Below are 22393 nucleotides of genomic sequence, written 5' to 3'. Positions count from 1 at the left end.
TAAGGGAAACTGATCATTTTAAAGATTTCCAGGAGAGAGAACTGGGAAATGATGCTACCTTTATATGAGACGGACAGGATCCACAAAGAGAAATATTTGCTTGGTTGAAGGAAAAGTGATAAACTTGATTTGTGATGTTTGGTAGGACAGTGGAATTCCCAATTGGTGACTCCAAAAAGAAGCGCAGGCTAGAGAGAGAATTTTTGAAGCCATATGCATTGAGGTTGTAGGGGCCAAGGGAGAACTTCCCCCTTTCCCCTCTGAAGGTTCGTCGAGAATCAACTGACAAAGGCAGATTAATAGGAGAAAAGACATACAAAATGTTAACAGGCATAGCACGGGGAACTCACAGGAGGATGATTACCCAATAACCTAGTGCAATACAGAATCGTACATACCCTTTTCATAGGGGAGCGGGGAGATGGGGGGGATGTAGGCATTTCTTTTGAGGGGGCAGTCAATCATTAGAGGAAATGAATGGACAGAAGTCAGCTTGGAAATGATTTTTTTCTTGAAATTTGAATGAGCCCAAGAGGCAGGTATTATCTTGTGAAGGAGTCTTCTCAGATGTGGTGGCATTCCTCAGTCTTCTTTTCTGAGATAATGAAATTTCAGGGAGGAGAGGGAAACAGTTGTGTTTCTGTTGGTGACCCCTGCGTACTGTGACTGTTAAACTTTCTTGGCCAGATGAGGAAATTCCAGAGCAAGTCCGTTCTTGTGTCCTGCGCTGGATGGGGGTGGGACAAGACCAGGTTAGACGGACCTTGATTCTGAGGCAGCTTCTAAGGCCTCTAAGCATGTCAAGGCACCAGTCTTTGGGGTATCACTTTCTGAGTCCCGACAAGGTCATATTTGAAGCCATAGAGGCAAGTAGGACCCCGATGGCAGATTTTACACCCAGGAGGAGGAGGGCTTAGATTCCTCTCAGGAGTCTCTCATCAGTAGTTAGGGGCTGCTCAGAAAGCACTCACCATATGGAGGATTGGAGTCTATGATCCAGGCTGCTCAGCAGGACTCCACAAAAGAGCTCCGTCTCCAGGAACAGTAAAATTAACAGCCCTCCTGAATTATGCCTTATGTCCCCTCCAGGGGGGCAGTAGTGAAGTTCTCTAGCAGCGAGGCCTCCGGAGGTCATTAAGAGACTCACCTGTTGCTGATCACAACTCACCTCACCTGTTGCTGCTGAGGACATCCAGACTTAGTGGTGCCTGGTGTGTACTCAGAAAGGGTAATTGCCCACATTTGACTGCATATTCACAATCTGTGAATGAAAACAAAAAGCCAAAAGAAAAGTTGGGGAATCTGCATTTAAGGAGAGAAAAATGTGGCTAGTAAACTTAGAGAAATGCGCTGGTTATGGTGGCTCATGCCTGTAATGCCAGCATTTTGGGAGGCCTAGGCGGACGGATCACTTGAGGTCAGGAGTTCGAAACCAGTCTGGCCAAAATGGTGAAACCCATCTCCACTAACAATACAAAAATTAGCCGGGCATGGTGGTGCATGTCTGTAGTCTCTCTGAGCTACTTGGGAGGCTGAGGCAAGAGAATCATCCAAACTCGGGAGGCGGAGGTTGCAGTGAGCCGAGACTGCAACACTGCACTTTAGCCTGGGTGACAGAGTGAAGACTCTTGTCTCAAAAAAAAAAAAAAAAAAAAAGAGAGAGAAACCCAAACACCATAGAAAGGAGAGACATTTTAAGTAAGGAGCAATGGAGGGGAAAGTAAATAAAATAGTTTAGACAAGACTAAGATGTGGGAATTAGAAAGCTTTTGGCAATTTTTAAAAAATTATTAATGTCCTTCTGGGTGCCAAGGAATTTTATTGTGTGGTCAGGCGGCAGAATCATCCGTAAAGGTGACCCTAGACACTTGACAATAAAGGGGAGGTGAGGAATGGGTGAAGTAGGGAAGATGCAGAGAGTTTGATGCTAGAGTTTATCCTTTAGTACTTGAAGATTGACATTAAAATACCTAGAACAAATACATTTGGACTTAGTGTTCCATAAATGGATATATATCTAAGAGCAGTTTTCCCAGGGAACCCTATCTAATAGTTGAATTCGTTCTCAACTGTTTTTACAGTATCTAGTTTCCCTCCCTCATTACTGTGCTATGTACTCTAGGGGAATTGAGAAAAACGAAGGCATTATCTTTGTAAGAAGAAAAAATCAAGATGATCTGGCACACCTGGAGGGGTAGTGGAATGGGAGTTGATCACTGAACATGTATGCAATGTGCATAGGCACAGGGGATTGGGAAAGACATCCCAGGTGAGAAGTAAGAGTAATCACAAAGGTGGGAATAAATATGGCATGCTACGGTGTGGCATGGGGTTTGTGTTCCTATTATTTGCAGAATGTTTGCCTAGCTGGGTGTCTTAGTCTGGGATGCTATACCAAAATACCATAGATTGGTTTATAAGCAGTTCTAGAAGCTGGCAAGTCCAAGATGAAGGCACCAGCAGATTCCATGTCTGGTGATTCTGTTTCCTGGTTCATAGACAGTGCCTTTTTGCTGTGTCCTCACATGGTAGAAGGGACATGGGAGCTCTCTGGGGTCTTTTTTAATAAGGGCACTAATCCCAATCATGACCTAATCACCTCCCAAAGGCCCCACCTCCTAATACCATCACCTTGTGGGCTAGGATTTCAAGACAGGAATTCTGGGAGGACACAATCATTTAGTCCACAGCAATAAGAAATATGGGAAATCAGGATGGGTAGGATCAGATCATAGAGATCTCCAGATTCTGTTACTGGATCCCACCACTTACTCAAAGTTAGCCTTTGGATCGGGGGTTTCCTAGGTATTGTGGCTTTGTGGTCACCAGAAAGATGTTGCTGAAAAGGGGTCCGGATCCAGATCCCAAGAGAGGGTTCTTGAATCTCGCACAAGAAAGAATTTGAGGAAAATCCATACAGTAAAGAGAGAGCAAGTTTATTAGGAAAGTAAAGGGTTAAAGAATGGCTACTCCATAGGCAGAGCAGCTTCGAGGGCTGCTGCTTGCCCATTTTTGTGGTGGTTTTTTGATGATATGCTAAATAAAGAGTGGATTTTTCATGCCTCCCCTTTTTAGAGCACATAGGGTAACTTCCTGATGTTGCCATGGCATTTGTAAACTGTCATGGCTCTGGTGGGAGTGTAGCAGTGAGGGCCACCAGAGGTCACTCTCATCACCATCTTGGTTTTGGTGGGTTTTGGCCGGCTTCTGTACTGCAAGCTGTTTTATCAGCAAGGTCTTTATGACCTGTATCTTGTGCTGACCTCCCATCTCATCCTGTGACTGAGAATGCCTTAACTGTCTGAGAATGCAGCCCAGTAGGTTTCAGCTTTATTTTACATAGCCCCTATTCAAGATGGAGTTGCTCTGCTTCAAACATCTCTGACAGTTCCATACAGGCAGGCTTGGAATTGATAGACTGAGGATAATTTAAGAAACTGAGTAGTGCAGTAGCCTCATGACAGAAGTGTTTAAGATCTGAGCAATAGGATACAGCTCATAACTATTTAGAAAAAGTACAGAATCGAGCTATTAAGTATTATTACAGGGAAAAAATGTACTGAGTGACCAAAAAAAAAAAAAAAAAAGCAAGGTACTATGACCTTCTTTATGACCCCCATTCCAAAAAGATGGAAGAGCAGATGCCTTCTTAAATAATCAGAACCAGTGGTGCATTGGTCAAGGAAACATTCATTAGGGTGAGAAAATAATATGTCACTTATATGTACATGTAATTTTTAATTAAAAGCATATATCTGTTTGCCACATCTTTCATTGTAAGGCTGAGATTGCCTCTTTGAGTAAACTGGCTAGAACACATAAATCACACATAATCTTTCTCACAGAAATAACACCTGTAATGTTTCACTTAGGATTTCCAGTTTTGGTGTTCTGGGCGTGGTGGCTCACGCCTGTAATCCTAGCACTTTGGGAGGCCAAGGCGGGAGTATCAGCTGAGGTCAGAAGTTCGAGACCAGCCTGGCCAACACGGCAAAACCCCGTCTCTACTAAAAATACGAAAATTAGCGGGGCGTGGTGGGCGGGCACTTGTAATCCCAGCTACTTGGGAGGCTGAGGCAGGGAAAATTGCTTGAACCCGGGAGGCAGAGGTTGCAGTGAGCTGAATTCGCACCATTGCACTCCAGCCTGGGTGACAGAGCCAGACTCCGTCTCAAAAAAAAAAAGTAGGGCCTCACCCAGGCTGTAGTGCAGTGGCATGATCACAGCTCATTGCAGCCTCCCTCAAACTCCTGGCCTCAAGTGATTCTTGCACCTCAGCCTCCCAAAGTGCTGGGATTACAGGTGTGAGCCACTATACCCAGTCATGAATGAGAATCCTAATATTAACAAAGCATGCTGAGTGTACACTTGCCTCCCAGTTGTAACAGTCTAGCCCTCACCAAATTCAACAGCATTTTTGTTGCTGCTGCTGTTTTTAAAGAAACTCACCTTTTTGGAGTCTTCTATTGTTCATGCTCTTTATAGAACTAAGAACCCAATTTCTTCTCACAGTTACATTATATTCGTTTATGTAAGTAATATCTAATTGAATTAATGTAGCTCCAGTAATAAGTATAACTAACATCAACATGTTTGGGAACACAGCTGATCACTGGTATTTGAGCCAAATGGCAAGAGCAGAGTGGCCTAGACAAGGAGGGTCTATGCAGTAGGCAGAGTCATAAGTAGAGGTCAGTTGAGTGAGCCTTTTAATTTCCTTCAGATTTATTGACTATCAGTTGTATACCCTCTAAGATTTTCTCTAGATACTCCATTTCTGGAACACATTTTAGGAGATGTTTTCTTTATTTTTTATTATTTTATTATTATTATACTTTAAGTTTTAGGGTACATGTGCACAATGTGCAGGTTTGTTACATATCTATACATGTGCCATGTTGGTGTGCTGCACCCATTAACTCGTCATTTAGCATTAGGTATAAGGAGATGTTTTCTTTCTTTTTTCTGAGACATACGCACATGCCACCACACCCAACTAATTTTTTTATTTTTTGTAGAGACAGAGTTTTGCCATGTTGCCTAGGCTGGTCTCTAACTCATGGCCTCTAGTAATCCTCCTGCCTCAGCCTCCCAAAGCACTGAGATTACACGTGTGAGCCACGGTGCCCAGCTTGTTTTCTATAGATCTTGCCATTGCCCATTAGAGCACTTTGTGTTTGTCTCTCCTGTGCAAATCCTTGACTGTGCTTCAGTTAACCTGGTCTCCTGGTGTCTCCTTCTCTGCCACCAACTCTGTTCATGTTGATTTCAGCCATGTATTACCAGCAAAACAGCTAGTCCTGGCTTGGAATACCAAAAAGCTATGGAAGCCATGCAAGGCCAGAATACAGCTAAGTGTGTTTATTAGTAAAACCTGCCTGTATTAGTCTGTTTTCACACTGCTGATAAAGACATACCTGAGACTGGGAAGAAAAGGAGGTTTAATTGGACTTACAGTTCCACATGGCTGGGGAGGCCTCAGAATCATGGCGGGAGGCAAAAGGCACTTCTTACATGGTGGTGGCAAGAAAAAATGAGAGATGCAAAAGTGGAAACCCCTGGCTGGGTGTGGTGGCTCACACCTGTAATCCAAGCACTTTGGGAGGCTGAGGCGGGTGGATCACCTGAGGTCAGGAGTTCAAGACCAGCCTTGCCAGCATGGTGAAACCCCATCTCTACAAAAATATAAAAAAAAAATTAGCCAGGCATGATGGCGGCTGCCCGTAATCCAAGCTACTCGGGAGGCTGAGGCAGGAGAATTGCTTGAACCCGGGAAGCAGAGGTTGCAGTGAGCCATGAACATGCCATTGCACTTCAGCCTGGGTGACAGAGTGAGACTCCTTCTCAAAAAAACAACAACAAAAAAAATGGAAACCTCTTATAAAACTATAAAATCTCGTAAGATTTATTCACTACCATGAGAACAGTGTGAGGGAAACCGCTCCCATGATTCAAATTATCTCCCACCGGGTCCTTCGCACAACATGTGGGAATTATGGGAGTACAATTCAAGATGAGATTTGGGTGGGGACACAGAGCCAAACCGTATCACTGGCCATATTCACCTTTGTTCTTATTTTTTTGCGCTTTAAAGTTAGAGATTCATTTTAAAGTTTATTGCATAGCAAATTGTGTTTGCCACATATATGTAGCTCTTAGCTAACCAAAACTCAAAATTTTGTTTTGCATTTTAGCTTTATTAAATAAAGTGGGATAGACATACTTGACAAATAACCTTTTATATACTTAGCAACAGCATACAGACTAGATCTGAAATGACTGTACATTTCAAGTTGGCTTCTCAAATTTAACTAGAACCAGACACTCCTCTACTGACACTCTAATAATATGTGTATGTGCATCTATGTGTATTTATGTATGTGTACATACATGTATGTGAGTACATGCGTATGTATCTATTGCTAACCAAATACTTGTGTGTGAGTGCAAGGAATTAGAATCTCCCTGGGACGAGCTAGTCATCTCCTTCACACAGTATACTTTTTGCATATCTCCTGTTGGCCTCTGCTTATTCATGGCTTCTACTCATAACATCCCTAGCATAATGCTACCTTATGACCTATATTCAACTTCTACTGCCATACGAACTGGACATGTTCTTTCACACCTGCAGCTCAAATTCTTAATAGAAGTGAACTGACTGGCTCAGCCAATCACTCTGGCTGTGCTTGTGCAGAGACCCTCATGCCAGGCCCCACACAAGCTTAGAGACAGGGTACTCTGAGAACAGGGGACCATTCCCATCTCCATCAGGTGAGACTAGGACAGATAGCAGCTGCCTGATACAGAAGATGGCAGCGCAGGCAGCAGATGCTGTGCGTGGGGCAGTTTCCCTTAGATTATAGGATGGCAGGAAAGATAAAGGCTGCCATCGTTTACTCCGAGGGGTGTGTTATATGTGCCTACGAGCAGCGTTGCTTTGCACCATTCCATATGTACACATTCCCATCACTGGATATAGTTAAACACCAATCCCTCAATGACAAATTTTAGTTACCCTATGTAATAGTTTGCTAGGACTACCATTATAAAATACCACAGATTGGTGGCTTAAACAACAGAGATTTATTATCTCACTGTGTGGAGGCTGGAAGTCTGAGATCAAGGTGTCAGCAGGTTTGGTTTCTTCTGAGACTTCTCCCCTTGGCTTGTAAATGGCTACCTCCTTGGTGTATGTATACGGGGCTGTTCCTCTATGTGCATCTGTGTCTTAACAGCCTTTTCTTAGAAAGACAGCAGTCATATAGGCCTAGGCCCATTTTAACTCTTTAAAAGCCCTATCTCAAAATACAGTCACAATCTAAAGTCTTGGGGATTAGGACCTCAACGTATGAATTTTAGAGGGATGCAGTTCAGCCCATAACGCTATAGTATAGCAATTGTGAGTCACTGCACATAAAACACAGACTTTGGGGCTAACTTCACAAATCACTATGTACATGACACATGTACATTTTGATCAATAACTAATCATATCACTTCTCAGAATCTGGTGGTGATTTGTCAGTGAGCGTCTGTTCAGTTCATGCACAGACAGCAAAGTATGTAGCTGTGTTGCTGCCTTCTTTCTCAGTGAAAACATGACATTTAAAAAAATAGTTCATCAGGAGAGGGAATTGGCCACCAAAGATGAAAGTGCTGCAAAGAAACAGGTAGTAGTAATGAAGGAAGTGAAATTTGTTGTGATGAGATGTGAAAATGGCAACAGGATAATGAAGACAGTACAAGACCCAGGCCAGCATGAAGCTACAGTACGAACCAGATTGAGGCTGGGCACAGTGGCTCATGCCTGTAATCCCACCACTTTGGGAGGATGAGGCAGGTGGATCACTTGAGGCCACGAATTTGAGACCAGCCTGGTCAACACAGTGAAACCCCGTCTTTACTAAAAATACAAAAAAATTGGCTGGGCCCAGTGGTGCATGCCTGTAATCCCAGCTATTGGGAGGCTGAGACATGAGAATCTCTTGAACCCAGGAGGTGGAGGTTGCAGTGAGCCAAGATTGTACCACTGCATTCCAGCCTGGGTGACAGAGCAAGACTTCGTATCAAAAATAAAAAATAAATGAATTAAAAAATATGTAAACCACACTGAAAATGTCCAATGAATATAAAAAAAAAACACAGTAAAGTCATCTCAATATATTTTAATTTAAATTGCGCTAGGAACAGAAAACCACTTATGATTGAAATTGAGTATTTTACTTTAGTTGGAAGACCATAATGATTTTTAAAAATCCTGCTTAGTTTGACTAGTATTCAGGCCAGTGTTTAAAAATCCTGCCTAGTGTGACTAGTATTCGGGCCAAAGAAGTTAGTTTCTGTATTAAAAGAAAATGGTAATTACATGGAGACTATAGGAGGACTTTTGACTGCCAGTAAAGGCTGGTTTCATTGTCTCAGAAGTCAGCATGAACTGATGAATGTTAAATGGTCTGATGACACCACTAGTGTAAATAAGGATGCTTCCGTGAAATTTCACCCCGAATCCCAAGATGGAGGCAGGTTTATGATGATCCTGGAATATTTCATGCTGATGAGATAGATCTTTTGGAAGACAACCCTATCAAGAACTTAAGTGAAGAAAGGCTGGGTGCCATGGCTCATGCCTGTAATCCCAGCACTTTGGGTGGCCGGGGCAGGTGGATCACCTGAGGTCAAGAGAGTTTGAGACCAGTCTGGCCAACATGATGAAAGCCCATCTTTACTGGAAATACAAGATTAGCCAGGTGTGGTGGCTCGTGGCTCATGCCTGTAATCCCAGCTACTTGGAAGGCTGAAGCAGGAGAATTGAACCTGGGAGGCAGAGGCTGCAGTGAGCTGAGATTGTACCGCTGCACTCCAGCCTGGGCAACAGAGCGAGACTCCATCTCAAAAATTTAAAAAATAAGGTCGGGTGCATTGGCTCACACCTGTAATCCCAGCACTTTGGGAGGCTGAGGTGGGCGGATCACCTGAGGTCAGAAGTTCAAGACCAGCCTGGCCAACATGGCAAAACCCCATCTCTACTAAAAATATAAAAATTAGCCAGGCGTGGTGGTGCACACCTGTAGTCCCAGCTGCTTGAGAGTCTGAGGCAGGAGAATCACTTGAACCTGGGAGGCAGAGGTTTCAGTGAGCCAAGATCACGCCACTGCACTCCAGCCTGGGCAACAGAGTGAGCAAGACTGTCTCAAAAAATAAAAATAAAAGAATTTATAAAAAATAAAAATAATTTATGTGAAGAAAGATGTAGGATCACAAAGTGGCCATACAGGAGAGATTCTAGATATTCAGCTAGGGAACATGGTGAAGGTGAACTTACCCACATAAATGAGGGATGTGGCTATCAAGAAAACGATGAAGATGACCCAGAGGAAGTGATAATGGCAAAAACAATCAAACAAACAAAAAAACAAAGTCACAGTAAAGGAACTCAGCTAATTCACGACATGGAAATGGCAAAGGATAAAACGTTGGAAGCCAACCCAAATTTAGGAGTATGGCAGTTTTCCAAGGCATAGAAAAGACGTGTATTCTATATCGTAAGTTGTTTGACAAGAAGAAAACAAGCACTGTTCAAAATGCCCTCGATAGGCCAGATGGGATCGCTCGCTCCTGTAATCCCAACACTTTGGGAGGCCAAAGCAGGAAGATCACTTGCGCCCAGGAGTTCAAGACAAGTGTAAGCAACATAGCCTGACCCTGTCTCTACAAAAAAGAAAATAGCCAGGCATGGTGGTGTGCGCCTGTAGTCCCAGCTCTCAGGAGGGTGAGGTGGGAGGATTGCTTGAGCCCACAAGGTTGAGGCTGTAGTGAGCTGTGATTGATTACACCACTGCACTCCGGCCTGGGCAACAGAATGAGGCCCTGTCTCGAACAAAGCAAAGCAAAGCAAAATACTCTGGATAGAGTTTTTTAAATAGAGAAATGAAACATTTTAATGCTCAATGTTTCTAATATTTTAAATTAGTGTACTAAGCAAATGCTTATTTTACTAGTTTTTTCCTTCCCCTCTACATGTATGAGTTTTTAATGTTTACACATAAATTTTTTAAAGTTGTGGAACAATAATCCCATTGACTATTAAAATGACTGTGCACTTTGAACTTGCATGGTTACTTTTATGGTTCCACACGTCTATGGAAAGCTGTGTGTGTGTGTGTGTGAGAGAGAGAGATCTTTGCTGGAAGTGTGTTTATCTGTGTGTGATATTTGTTGAAAGTCTTCCTAAGATGTATCATGTTATGTTTTTACTTGAATTATTCACCTAAGCCTGGCAAGTATAACTTAGCCTTTTCCTGATGGTGCAGTCATCATTAATAATAAGTTATTGTTTTCTGCTATAACGTAGAATAATCTGGTAGTTAAGGGTGTGGTTTATGCAGCCAGACTTTGAGTTCAAATACTGAGTCATCTTCTTACTATTCTATGATCTGGAACAAGATGCTATATCTCTCTGTGCCTCAGTTTCCTCATCTGCAAAATGCAGAGAGTAAGAGTGGCTGCCTTTTTAGGGTTATTGTGAGGTTTAAATGACTAAATGTACCCAAAGCACTGAGTGGCTGTCAACACAGCAAACATGCGTTAGCCAATTTTGCTGCTGCTGCTGGCAGGGACAATGGTGGTAGTAGTAGTAGCTGCATCAGTAGTAGTAGAAGTATTAATGATGCTGTGTATCTGAACATTTATTAAAAGTTGAGGCTATTTTTTTCTGTATTAGACAGCCTCAAACTACTATGCTTTTGATTTCTTCTGTTGCTTTATTTACGTGTTTTCCTCTCTCATTGTTGGGCTATTAATGGACATTCTTTGCATTGGACTCAAGCAGAACAACTACCTTATTCTCATCAGTATCTTATTAATTTGATGTTCTTAACCACGATGGGTGTAATGACCTTCTGAAAGTCTGACTTGTTGCAGTAGCGTGGAACCCTGGGTTGTGGCTCAGTTCCTCATGGACGGCCTATCCCAGGGAAGCCCAGGAAAGAACCATTTATTTTGCTCAGGCCTCACACATTCATGAACGTGCCTCCAAGTTGCCATTTGACACTATCTCCAAATAAGGTTATGCTCTTAATAGTTGTATTTTATCTGTCTTAAAAGCATTAAGTTATTCTTTGTGAGCATTAAAACTATATTAGTTTGTTACCCTCTTTTGGCATTTCATTTTTAATATACTGAGAACCTCGAAGTACAGAAGTGGCCCAGGCCCTTCTGAGGAGCCCTGCTCAACAGACAAGCAGATGGAGTTCCTGACTGTGTTAAGAGTAGATAGTAACTTGATTGATGATCTCGGAATAGGAAAGCAGAACTGTATTTCTTGCAGTTCTCCATTGTTTCTCTAAGTCTCTTGCAGGGTCTCAAAATCTCTCAGGTTTTTTGATTCTACCCCAGGGAGCTGAGCATAGCATGTGCCTAACTTGTAAGAACAAAGGTGTAAATACTTCACATTTATAATTTGGTAGGGTCTTCAGGGCCAGATGTTTTGTGGGCCAACCTCTACTACATCTAAAAGTCATTCTCCAAATAGAGTATATTGTGTTTAATACTGCTTAAAAGGTATCAGTCACATGGGTTCTTAGTTGAACTTATGGCTAAAATAATTTTTAAACTCATTTTTCTTTTTATTTTTTTGAGACTGAGTCTTGCTCTGTTGCCCAGGCTGGAGTACAGTGGGGCAATCTCGGCTCACTGCAGCCTCCGCCTCCCGGGTTCAAGCGATTCTCCTGCCTCAGCCTCCCGAGTAGCTGGGACTACAGGCACGTGCCACCACACCTGGCTAATGTTTGTATTTTTAGTAGAGATGGTGTTTCACCATATTGGCCAGGCTGGTCTCGAACTCCTGACCTTGTGATCCACCCGCCTTGGACTCCCAAAGTGCTGGGATTACAGGCGTGAGCCACTGCGCAGGGGCATTTTCCTTTTTCCAACCAAATTGCTTTTAACTAAAATAGTGTATTAATTGACCTTGTCTCAGATGTGTAAGCCGTAGCTCCCCTTTTCCCTTCGTCACCCACCTCCGTGTGCTTATGGCATATGGGGAAAGAGAAAACCTTTTTTTTTTTTTTTTTTTTCCAAAAGTGATCTGAAGTTATTGATCAGTAAACTGGAAAACCCACTGTACCAGAAATTCAGTTAAGCTGAGGCTCAATTTTCTTCCCCTTTATGGTCAGCTTTGTACATTTCAGTCCCAAATCAGGGAGAACTGGGAGTGCAGTTGGCATCCCAGTTGCCCGACGAATGAAATACGAAACGGAGTCTGTTGAGTTAATGTCATCAGTTTATTGAACCACAGTCGGAGGAAAAAAACTATATCCAAAAAAGTCCTTACCCTTCAGACCAACTCATCTCTTGAATATGGGAAGCATTTGTTAACAAAAGTATAAAGTTTGTGAATAGTTATGTCCTATACACAGTTATTTTCTTACATCATGGATATTCCCTTAATAACCTTTGAAAGAATAAATGGGGATTTTCGAAAAGTTCTAGCCATTGGCCAGGGCAAGACTGAACGTGTTATCTGTTGAAATGTTAAAAGGGTTGAATTCTGAAGGAAAGCTAGCAAGATTTCGCTAATATTATGTGCTGTGTGTCGAGGTGGTAAGAACATGTATGAACCTGCAGTTGTTGGGGTTTAATTGGGGTTAAGTTGTTCCTTAATTTAGATAATTTGGTTTCTTTTCAGGGACTTTTTTTTCTTATGGGAAAATACCATAAAATTTACCATTTTAGACTTTTTTTTGGGGGGGGGGGGCAGAGTTTTGCTCTTGTTACCCAGGCTGGAGTGCAATGGCACAATCTTGGCTAATTGCAACCTCAGCCTCCCGGGGTTCAAGCAATTCTCCTGCCTCAGCCTCCTGAGTAGGTGGGATTACAGGGCATGCGCCACCATGCCCGGCTAATTTTGTATTTTTAGTAGAGATGGGGCTTCTCCATGTTGGTTAGGCTGGTCTCAAACTCCCTACCTCAGGTGATTGACCTGCCTTGGCCTCCCAAAGTGCTGGGATTACAGGCATGAGCCACCGTACCTGGCCCATTGTAGCCATGTCAAGTGTACATTTCAGTAACATTAAGTACATTTACCTTGTTGTGCAACCATCACCAACATCCCATCTTCAGAACTTTTCCGTTATCTCAAACTGAAATTCTGACCTCATTAAGCACTAACTCCCCAGCCGTCTTCCCTCAGCCCCTGGTAACCACTGTTCTCTTTTCTCATCTCTGAAATCATACAGTATTTGCTTTTTTGCGTCTAGATTATTTCACTTTAGGGAATTTGATTTTATGTCAGTTTTTCTAACAGGTTGCTTTTGGAGACAGTAATAATCAAAAACTTACTGTCCAAAGCCCTGAGTCTGAAATTCTGCATCCAAAAGTGCTGCAGTATGCATTAAACCGATTAAAATAATGTAGCATCTTTGAGGACGAGCTCTATGTTCAACTTTGTTGTTGTTTAATATTTGTATTGTAAGAAAATCTCTCATATATGAAAATGTAAATGTAAAATTCCACTATTTTGTTGCCATTGCTTTTCTTGTTTGGGGGATCATTACTGTATTATTGGCTTCCAGGATCTCAGCAGGGCACGAGGGAGGTTTAGCCTGTCTGAATTTTGGAATCAAGTTTGGTGATGTGTGAGCTGTCCCCAGAAAGCACCAGTATAATGTAGTGGTCTTAACCTGCATTCTTTAATGCTTAGCCCTGGGCTCTATAACCCCACCCCCATGCCCAGCAGCATCCCAGGGTCCTCTTCTGGAATCCAACGAGAGTTCCTAAGGCAGGAGGATCCCCAGAGGGAGAAAGAGAAAGTGTCAGTGGACAGAAATATGATACTGAAATAGCAGAGTTAGTGTTTGAGTACTGACTTTCCCGTTTCACATGGAAGAAATTTCCATGCCTTGTCTGGGTATCTTTAGAATTGCTCCTTTCAGTGTTAAGATGGTTTGTTCCACTGTAAGGACTGTGCCACATGGCTTGGTGGACTTGGAGAGGCGGAGGTGGAAACAATGCGCAGGAGTTGGCGTGGGGCTTTTTGTTTGCGTGTCCCTGTTTACCTATTCATAATCATGGATCCCCTCTGCTTTGTGATATTGTGAACCACGCATAACAGCAATTCTTTACACCACCGGGTTGAGAAGAAGGCGCCTGAGGCTGACTTTCTGGACCTTCCGTCACGCAGTAAAGATGTGGTTGGTGTGTGTCAGGATGAGAGGGCCACGACTGGACCCACGTGTGGCCGCTTCCCGGGTCTGCCATGTGCTTTGCTAGCTGCAAAGTGTTTCCTCTAGAACAGCTAATCCTGCATGACTGTCTCCTGCATTTTGCTGTCAGAACGTGCACGCTGCTTTCATAAGAACTAATTGAAGAGGGAGCTAGTTTGCATCTCGTTCTTGCACCCCCTGAGTCATGAAAAACATTTTCTTTTAAGCAAAATTGAAAGAAAGAAAAGAGAGAAAGAGGGCCAAAAAAAAAAAAAAAAAAAAAAGGTTGCCATCCAGTGGAGGAAGGAGTAATTCCCAGCTTCATTCAGGAAAAACGCAGGCTGAAATATGCTTAACTGTTTTAACTTGACTGGGGATTTTTACCACCGTATGGGTTTTTTTTTTCGTGACATCCGGAGCCAAACGGGTGCAGTGTGCCTTTAAGAAAAGAGGTGCCTCACTAAACTTCGCTGTAGTTGTGTTTCACCGTTTCGGTAGGGAAGGAAAGTGTTAATTTCTTATTTGTACACTTTTTTCCCCGACTTCCTTCCTATTCACTTCATTAAATCTAGAGGCAGTTCAGCATGGGAGCCGTCTGTATGTTGAATTAGGGCTCGCACTCTTGCGCAACACGTCACCAGTCGGAAACTGGGGGTTTGCTTCTGTGATTTATTTCATTATTGTGCTGGTAAAAGGTTTGGAAGGGAATTCTTTCTGGGGGTAGTACTTTAGCATTGTGTAGCAAGTTTTGGGGTTTTTTTTTTGTGTGTGCCCCCCCAACCCCCAGCGCTGAGTTTGAGTCAGTTGAGCCAGTTTAATAAATAATTTTTTAAAATAAAAGAACAGTTTAAAATCTCCATGAATAATTTTACTTACATGCAGGAGTAATCTTACTCTACTCTTTATGTGCGAAAAGCATTGGGAAGTGTTTAGTGAATTGATTTCCATTAGAAAAAGACCCTTAGAAATCACAGAACATAAAGCACTGCATATGGATGTGTTTGGGGTCTTTGGGGAGGAGGGAAGATGTTTTGTAGCTCTCTGCATTCCTGCATAAAACCTTAGTTTGAGGGGAATAATGGTCAGTACTTTGTGTGTTTCCTTGTAATTCCAAAACCTAAATTTAATAAGAATCTGCACGTATTAGCAATTGTAATAAAAATTGTTTCAGTTGTTCTGTTTGCAATTTAATTTGTTTTCGCTTCTTAGCTACTCACAGATTTAGAGATTTAAAAGTCCAAATATCACAAGCTTATGCTTTTTCCCTCTTTTCAAAATTAAGGGGGGTGAGAGTAGAAATATCCTTTTTACAACTCCCCCCAACTTCATTTATCTCAGTGAGAAGAAAAACAATGAAAAATTTTACAGCATGAAACTGAAAGTGAAGTGTTACAGTTGTTCTGAATTTTCCTTAAAGAGCAGAATAACATATTATGTTAAAATATTTGAATCTTAGAACATGTACATTGCTTTTATTTACATGCATTTAATTTTTTTTAAAAATTGTCTTCTATTTCAAAAATCATTTAGACTGCTCCAAACCATGCTGCTATTTTTTAAAAAATAAGGTATAAAATACCAAAAAAGCATACCTTGTTTTAATTTTTTAAAATAAATTTGAATATTAATTTGTTTTCTCACTGGCTTAATTGTTAAAATGCGAGCAAGAATCAGAAACCACCTGAGCTAAAATCTCTAATTCTGCTGCCTGGAATAATAAGGGGAAAAAAATATGATAAGTAGTTGTCAATATTAAAACAGGCTGAAGGAGGAAGCCTTCGGGCCTTGTAGTAGGTAGAATGAAACAGCAGATTTGAGTATCCACAATCCTTTCAGTATTAAATTTTCAGTAAAATAAAATTACTTGTATATGAAAACATAGCCTTTCCCCAGCTCTCTTTTTTTTCCTGATCAGCTGATGAAGAGACTAGCAGCTCGCTGCTTTGCTGGCTTGTTAATTTTATCCCCACTAACTGTGATTTCCGATAGCCGGCCTGCTGATAGTGGTAAGGTAAATATCCTTTTTCGTTGCCGTCTTGAAGATTCAGTAGAACTACATACCAGGCATGTGTAGGTGTGTAACACATCAAAAGCCGGTGTTCTCCGTATTTCTGTGTGCAACTGGGTGCTTGAGGAGAGCAATACCATTAACTGTTGACAGCCTTGCATGCTGTATTTATTATTAGCATGTTCAGCCTCCAAGATATGCGGGACAATTTCCTTCTCTTAATCTTCGCTTAGCTGCAGTGTGTTTAGCTGTATAGTGGGTGTCCTGCTTTTAGGCAAATGAATATTAATGCAATAATGTGAAGCTTTTTTTTTTTTTTCCTTTTCCTTTTTCCTCATAACTCATCAGATCTCGCCTCCTTCATAGTGGTTATCTGAACACTGTAGGATCGTGATGGAAATTGTCTTTTGATTATTAAGGCCTAGGCTCAGACTGTCCCTTAGGAATCTGTCTGTGTGCATGTTGCTTCTATGGATTTGCACATTGGAGGATGCATAGAAAACATTTTTTTTTTAAAATCCCACTGGCATTTTTAACATGCCAGGTTGTTTTGTGTTCTGCACCAGGTTTTCTTCACAAAACCTTTCTTTTTCAGGAAGCGTTGTACATAAGTGAAAGAAATTATGTCTGAGCTGTAATCACTCTTTATATTGATTGTTATACTCACATGATCATAAATATTAGCCATGTTTGGTGCTGTGGAGAAATGAAGGTAATTGCCTTATGATTAGAGCTCTTTCAGCTACGAGAAAGGATTGATTATCATTTGCATACTGGAGGCAATATTGAGAGGCAGGAGGAACAAATAACAACATTAGTTATTTTGTGTGAGAGAGCAATCTCAAAATGTAATTTAAAGATCTTTTTTTTAGAAAATTTCTTTTCTATGTTCAAATTTTATGTTCTTTTTTTTTCTTTCTTTGCAGTATTTTTCCCCTTTATTTTTCTTCTTTTGAGTTTTGAGATTTACCAGGAAAAAAAAAAAGTTTAAACTTCTGGGTCTGTCACATGGATCTTTTAGCCCTTTATGAACAGGTTTCTTTTATACCTGGTTGTTTTTATAGCTATTTTATTATCTCTCTGCATTAGTGCTGCTGGCTCTGGTTTAAAGCAAGCGTTTGCAGGTAATTGGAAAAAAGTGTTTATTGTTTGTGAGTGTGTGTGTTCTTTATCGAATGATTTAAGTGCGTTTACCAAGGAATGTGGCTTTGTACTTTCCCGTTTCCTTGTTTACTAATTGCCACGTTAGAACAAAAATCTAGATGGAATTTTGATTTATATTGTTAATCATGAATAAATTGATGCAAAACCTGAAGAAAAGGTCAAAGCTTATATGATCGTGTGGATGTATTCTTAGAGATTTTTTTTTCATAACCCACCCCTCGTTTTGTTTACCTTTTCCTTCCCTTGCAGTAATGAGAAAATTAGGGTCTTGTTCTTAAACTGAGCTAAAATTTCATCTGGATTCAGTTATCATCAAACACTTGAATTGATAGATCTTTTAATATTTGTCATATTCTTCTTTACTGTGAGTGTTTTGGGCCTTCAGTGTGTTTTGCTCATGAAACAGACTTGAGTTAAAGATGCATTTATCCAATATGGTGGCATTCCTTTTTTTCTGCTTCCTCCACTGATTACTGTTAACTTTTACTTTTTTTTGGTTAATTTCTTTCATTTTATTCTAATTGTTGGAGCTATATATATAAATATACACATACTTTTTTTGTCTTGGTTATTTTCTTGTCTTGAATTTTTCTCCTTTGTTTCCAATGAACAGGCCATTGAAGACGGCAATTTGGAGGAAATGGAAGAGGAAGTGCGGCTCAAGAAGCGAAAAAGACGAAGAAATGTGGACAAAGATCCTGCAAAAGAAGATGTGGAAAAAGCTAAGAAGAGAAGAGGCCGCCCTCCCGCCGAGAAACTGTCACCAAATCCCCCCAAACTGACAAAGCAGATGAACGCTATCATCGATACTGTGATAAACTACAAAGACAGGTGAGTGTTTGGTTCCTTCACCTTGATCGTCTCTCACCAAGACGCTGAGTGGCGCTCCGTGAGGAGCAGGAGTTGTTAAGTTGTGCACTTAGGTTTTATTAAGGTTCTTTGTACTTTGGGTTTTATGGCTTTCTCTCTTTGTACCTGTTTAAAACGGCCACTGTTGCTATTTTGTATGATGTTTCATCAGGTATTATTTAAGATAGTTGAAAATTTAGTTTAGATTACAAAATTTTTAAAATATCTCAATTAGAAAAGGATTCTTAAGGACCTCTGAAATACCATCTGAAAATGAAGATATTTCAGATGAAAGGGATTGGAATGATGGAGTAATATTATTTTTTTTAATTGAATTGTTAGAGAAAGAAGAATCCTAATATATTTAAGGTAAATATTTCATGTTAAGACTGTTTAAAGCAAAATAGATGCTTCATAGTAAATACAGTTTCTTCTTTCCTTCCAACACTTGAATTGCTGAGCACTTGAATTATCTCTTTCTTCCTAATACCACATAGCATGGTCTTTCAGCAAATTTACCTTTTTTATGGGATTTTTGGATACAGACTTTGAGAAAGCTGTGTGGGACACTCCTCCCAGGCCATTTTAAACAATGAATAATTATTTGAAAACCAAAGACACTGTAGGGTGTCAGTCAGATCCATACAGTAGATGAACTAGTTAGGCTACGTTTTGGTTGGTTGACTTGGTTTCCACTTTATTATCACGTGGTAATGTTTTTATTTGAAGATGGCTTCTCGTTTCAGTTGAAAAATTGACAGGAAACAGACATTTTCACTCTCTCAGTTGCATAGTGGTATTAATCAGTTTTAAATTACCAACTGAAAAAAATTTTTTCTTAAGGAGGTGCATCATTCCTGGAGGTACTGCAGTACCAGGTCGATGTGTGGAGTGGATGAAGCAAGCTCCTGTTCTAGCTCCCTGCTTCCAAAATCCCCTTAACATATTGTCCTCGGATAGAGGAGGAATCAGATATTAAGCATGTAACAACAGATACTACACTTGGTCTTAGCGAAAAGGCTGAGAAGCAGTTAGTTACCAGAAATGTTTGACATTAACTAGTGTTGCTCTGTGCACCTGTAAGTGTTTCACATGAATAACTACGTTGTGTTTTTAGTTTTTCATTATGGCTTTGCTGAATACATCATAGCAGGAAGGAAAAATTATTATAAAAATTAAGTGGTATAAAAAGCAAGAAACTTTCCACCATGGGGTTTTGCTGTTAAGCCTTTCTTATCTGCAAGGAGTTTTCAGAAATGGGGAAAGAGGAGTAGGTGGAGATGTTTGTGAAAAGGCCAGAATTTCTTGCTCCATTTTGCCCACCAGGTCTCTCAGATTTTGTGCTGTTTTCCTTTTTTCAAAAAATAAATTAAGTTCATCCCCTTTAAGGCTTCTGAAGTGGCCAGAAGGGCAACCCCATTCTCTTGGGTTTGGACCAACGGTTCATTAATGAAGGGGAAAGACAGCAATCCAGGAAGGAAATCTTGACCACAAGTCCATGCTTTGTCCAGAGTGAACATGAAAACTTCCTTGTAAACCATGAATCAGTAACTCTTACGTTTTTATTCACCCCCTAGCTCCCCTTGTATATTTGCCATAGAAAGGGACAGTATTCCAGAAGCCAGCTTGGATTATTATCCCTTATTTTCTCAGTCCCTGGCTTAAAACAAAATATTACTAAGTAGAGAGCATCACTCTGTATATACATCAAACTTTTTTGCCTTTGTCTCAGGAGAGTGTAACATCTGTTTCTCTGACCAGATGGGCTGTGATGTGTGACAGGCATTTTGTTCATTACTTGCTGAGTGAGTCAAGGGCTGTTATAACACTGAGAAGGGCCAGGAAAGTCCTTGGAGGTTGAGAAGCTAGGCCTTTCATTCTAAGATGATGGCTGTGTCTTTCTCTAGTGACATAAAAGAAGTCACCAACAGGTGGATGACATACTGCCAACAGATTCATTTGGTTTTATGTTTTTTTTTTGAGGGGTGGGGGTCAGCAAATACATAAACCTGGAGAGATTTCTTGCAAAAATTTCCCTCCCATCCCCCACCCTTTTGAAAAACCAGAAACTCTGGCAGCACTTTGCCCAGCTCTCCCTAAGGTAGCAATCAGTAGGCATGAAGAAGTGGCCATCCTTTCATTGGCAGCATCGCGCTCTAGGTTGTCACAATCCCCGTCACTCTCTGTCATCTCTTCAGTATGGAGTGGGTCGCCATTTACCGTCACGCTTTTTACGCCCGACTCAATTCATTCATTTTTATTACCTGCTGGCTCCATAGCCTTTGAGTTTATGACTTCCTGGTATACATGGCTGTGGGCTGACCACTTTCCTAGAAACCATCCAGAAATACAGATTGGTAGGAGATTATATGCCTTAAACCTCAGCTAAGCATTGCACAGTGGTTTAGAGTACAGACTCTTGTCTTGATTTAACCACCTGCATTTGAATCCTGACTCTGACATTCACCAGCTATGGGACAGTGGAGTAATTTACTTAATCTCCCTGAGCCTCAGTTTCCCCATCCCAGAATCCCAGAAATGGGATTCATTACTGCGCCTGCCTCTAGAGTCCTTATGTGTCATCAGGGATTTAATGTAACTCAGGTTCTCTGAACAGTTTCATTATTAATAATCAGCCTTTCAGACTTTGAGGCTAATCAGGTAGGTGAATGGACCTCTGAGCACCAGAAAGAAAGTGTCCTTGCTGATGCTGATTTCCATGGTTTTGTTTCTAGAAACAGAAAATGCAGTTTCAGTGGTACTGTTTATTGAGTATGTCTTTAGTTGTACTGTAGGTAAAGGGTATTTGAATATTTCAGCATGCAGATATTGAGTAGCTTTTTCTTTTTAACTTTTCCTTGTTTTATTTGCTTGCTTACTTTTCCTTAAAAAGTGTCCTGGTAAGACACATTCTATTAGCTCCCACATTGAGATGCTTTCTGGGGAGTATGTACTAAATTTCCCACCACTGAATGTTTCATATACATTTCATGTTGGTAATCCTCTAGAAAAAGCACTAACTATTTATATTTTGTATTTCTCTTTAACTTGGTACTCAAGTAGGAGGCACTCAAATTAGGAGAGCCTTAATTAGATACAGTATCATATTTTTGGTTGGTTTTAGAAAATGCTGCTGGGAGATGTACATTTCACTGTGTTGAGATTTTTGCACCATTAAAGTCAGTTATTTAAATAGTAACTCAACCCACCTGTGAAAGAAATACCTCCTTCCCATCACTTTGGTCAAATGTTAGGGCTCTGACAGTCATGTAGATTAACAGCATATTAAATAAGAACAGCCATTTATATTTAACTGATATATAGGAAGAATTAATTAGCTCTCATGAGACAGTTGTTTAAAAGTTCATGCATGATTCTGGGGCAGATGTATCTTCATATTTTCATAAAGAACTAAGATCATTTATGTGTGTGTTCATTGCTTTTTAGTCAGTCATAGGACTTGTTTTTTAAAAAGGAGGGTGCTTCTAAAAATCTGACCCTTAAGAGCCAGATATTGTGTGATTCGTAAGTGTAAAATCCTTCTGCAGTAACTGCTATCTATTCAGAGGTAGTACTGGTCTGTTGCTACTGGCCCCCATCATTTTATTTGCACAAATAGAAAACTTTATATCAAGTAGTACTAGAAGGCTTTGTTTTGACTTGTTAAGCATGCTTTGTTTTCTGCTTATTTAGAAGCTTTTAAAAACTCATATTCTCAATTTATGTAATATTTAACCTAAGACTGTTCTTTGAGAAGGGATTCATCCTGTTTGCATTTGTACCCTTGAAAATTGCCCCTGGGATGAGATGTAGAGTTAGATGGTAAAGAGTATAGTCTGTGGAGCTATTCCAACTCTAGAGACATGGCTTTCGGTTACTTGGATCAAGAAGAGAGAGAGAGAGATTCCTAGAGACATTATTAACGTTGGAAGGGATGTTCAGCTCTGCCTGGCCCAACTTCGCACAGTACAAGTAAGTCCCCTGTACCACCTCTGGCATGTGGTCATCCGCCTCCATGTGGACACTGCAGTGTGAGCTCCCTGCTTCAGAGTGAGCTCCCTGCTTCAGAGTAGTTCTTGACACCAAAGGACAGTTCTAAACACATCACCGTTTCCTACATTAAAAGGGATGCAGCCATCTGACCCCTAGCTGTTTGTTCCACTTGGAA

The 22393-nt window shown here is 40.9% G+C and overlaps 1 protein-coding gene and 1 non-coding gene across 14 annotated transcripts in view; one reads left to right on the top strand and one right to left on the bottom strand.

The window, feature by feature from the left end:
- The window catches only part of SMARCA2 (SWI/SNF related, matrix associated, actin dependent regulator of chromatin, subfamily a, member 2), a 178097-nt gene that overhangs the window by 128216 nt on the left and 27488 nt on the right, over positions 1–22393 (top strand). For 8 of the 13 annotated variants that reach the window (XM_054657899.2, XM_054657897.2, XM_054657898.2 and 5 more), the window contains exon 28: positions 17990–18207. In XM_054657899.2, the coding sequence (XP_054513874.1) occupies positions 17990–18207 (218 nt within the window). Of the gene's footprint in view, positions 1–13969; positions 14197–14643; positions 14900–16119; positions 16216–17989; positions 18208–22393 lie in introns of those variants that run through there. The other 5 variants (XM_063788012.1, XM_054657900.2, XM_063788011.1 and 2 more) reach the window with 5 other exon arrangements.
- LOC112204499 (U2 spliceosomal RNA) lies at positions 19067–19257 on the bottom strand. The gene has a single exon (XR_002938138.1). It is a non-coding gene; the product is annotated as a U2 spliceosomal RNA (small nuclear RNA).

The sequence above is a fragment of the Pan troglodytes genome, chromosome 11, assembly GCF_028858775.2.
Source record: "Pan troglodytes isolate AG18354 chromosome 11, NHGRI_mPanTro3-v2.0_pri, whole genome shotgun sequence".
Taxonomy (NCBI): Eukaryota; Metazoa; Chordata; class Mammalia; order Primates; family Hominidae; genus Pan; species Pan troglodytes.
The sequence above is the reverse complement of the archived record's forward strand: the minus strand, read 5'-3'. Positions and strand labels throughout refer to the sequence as shown.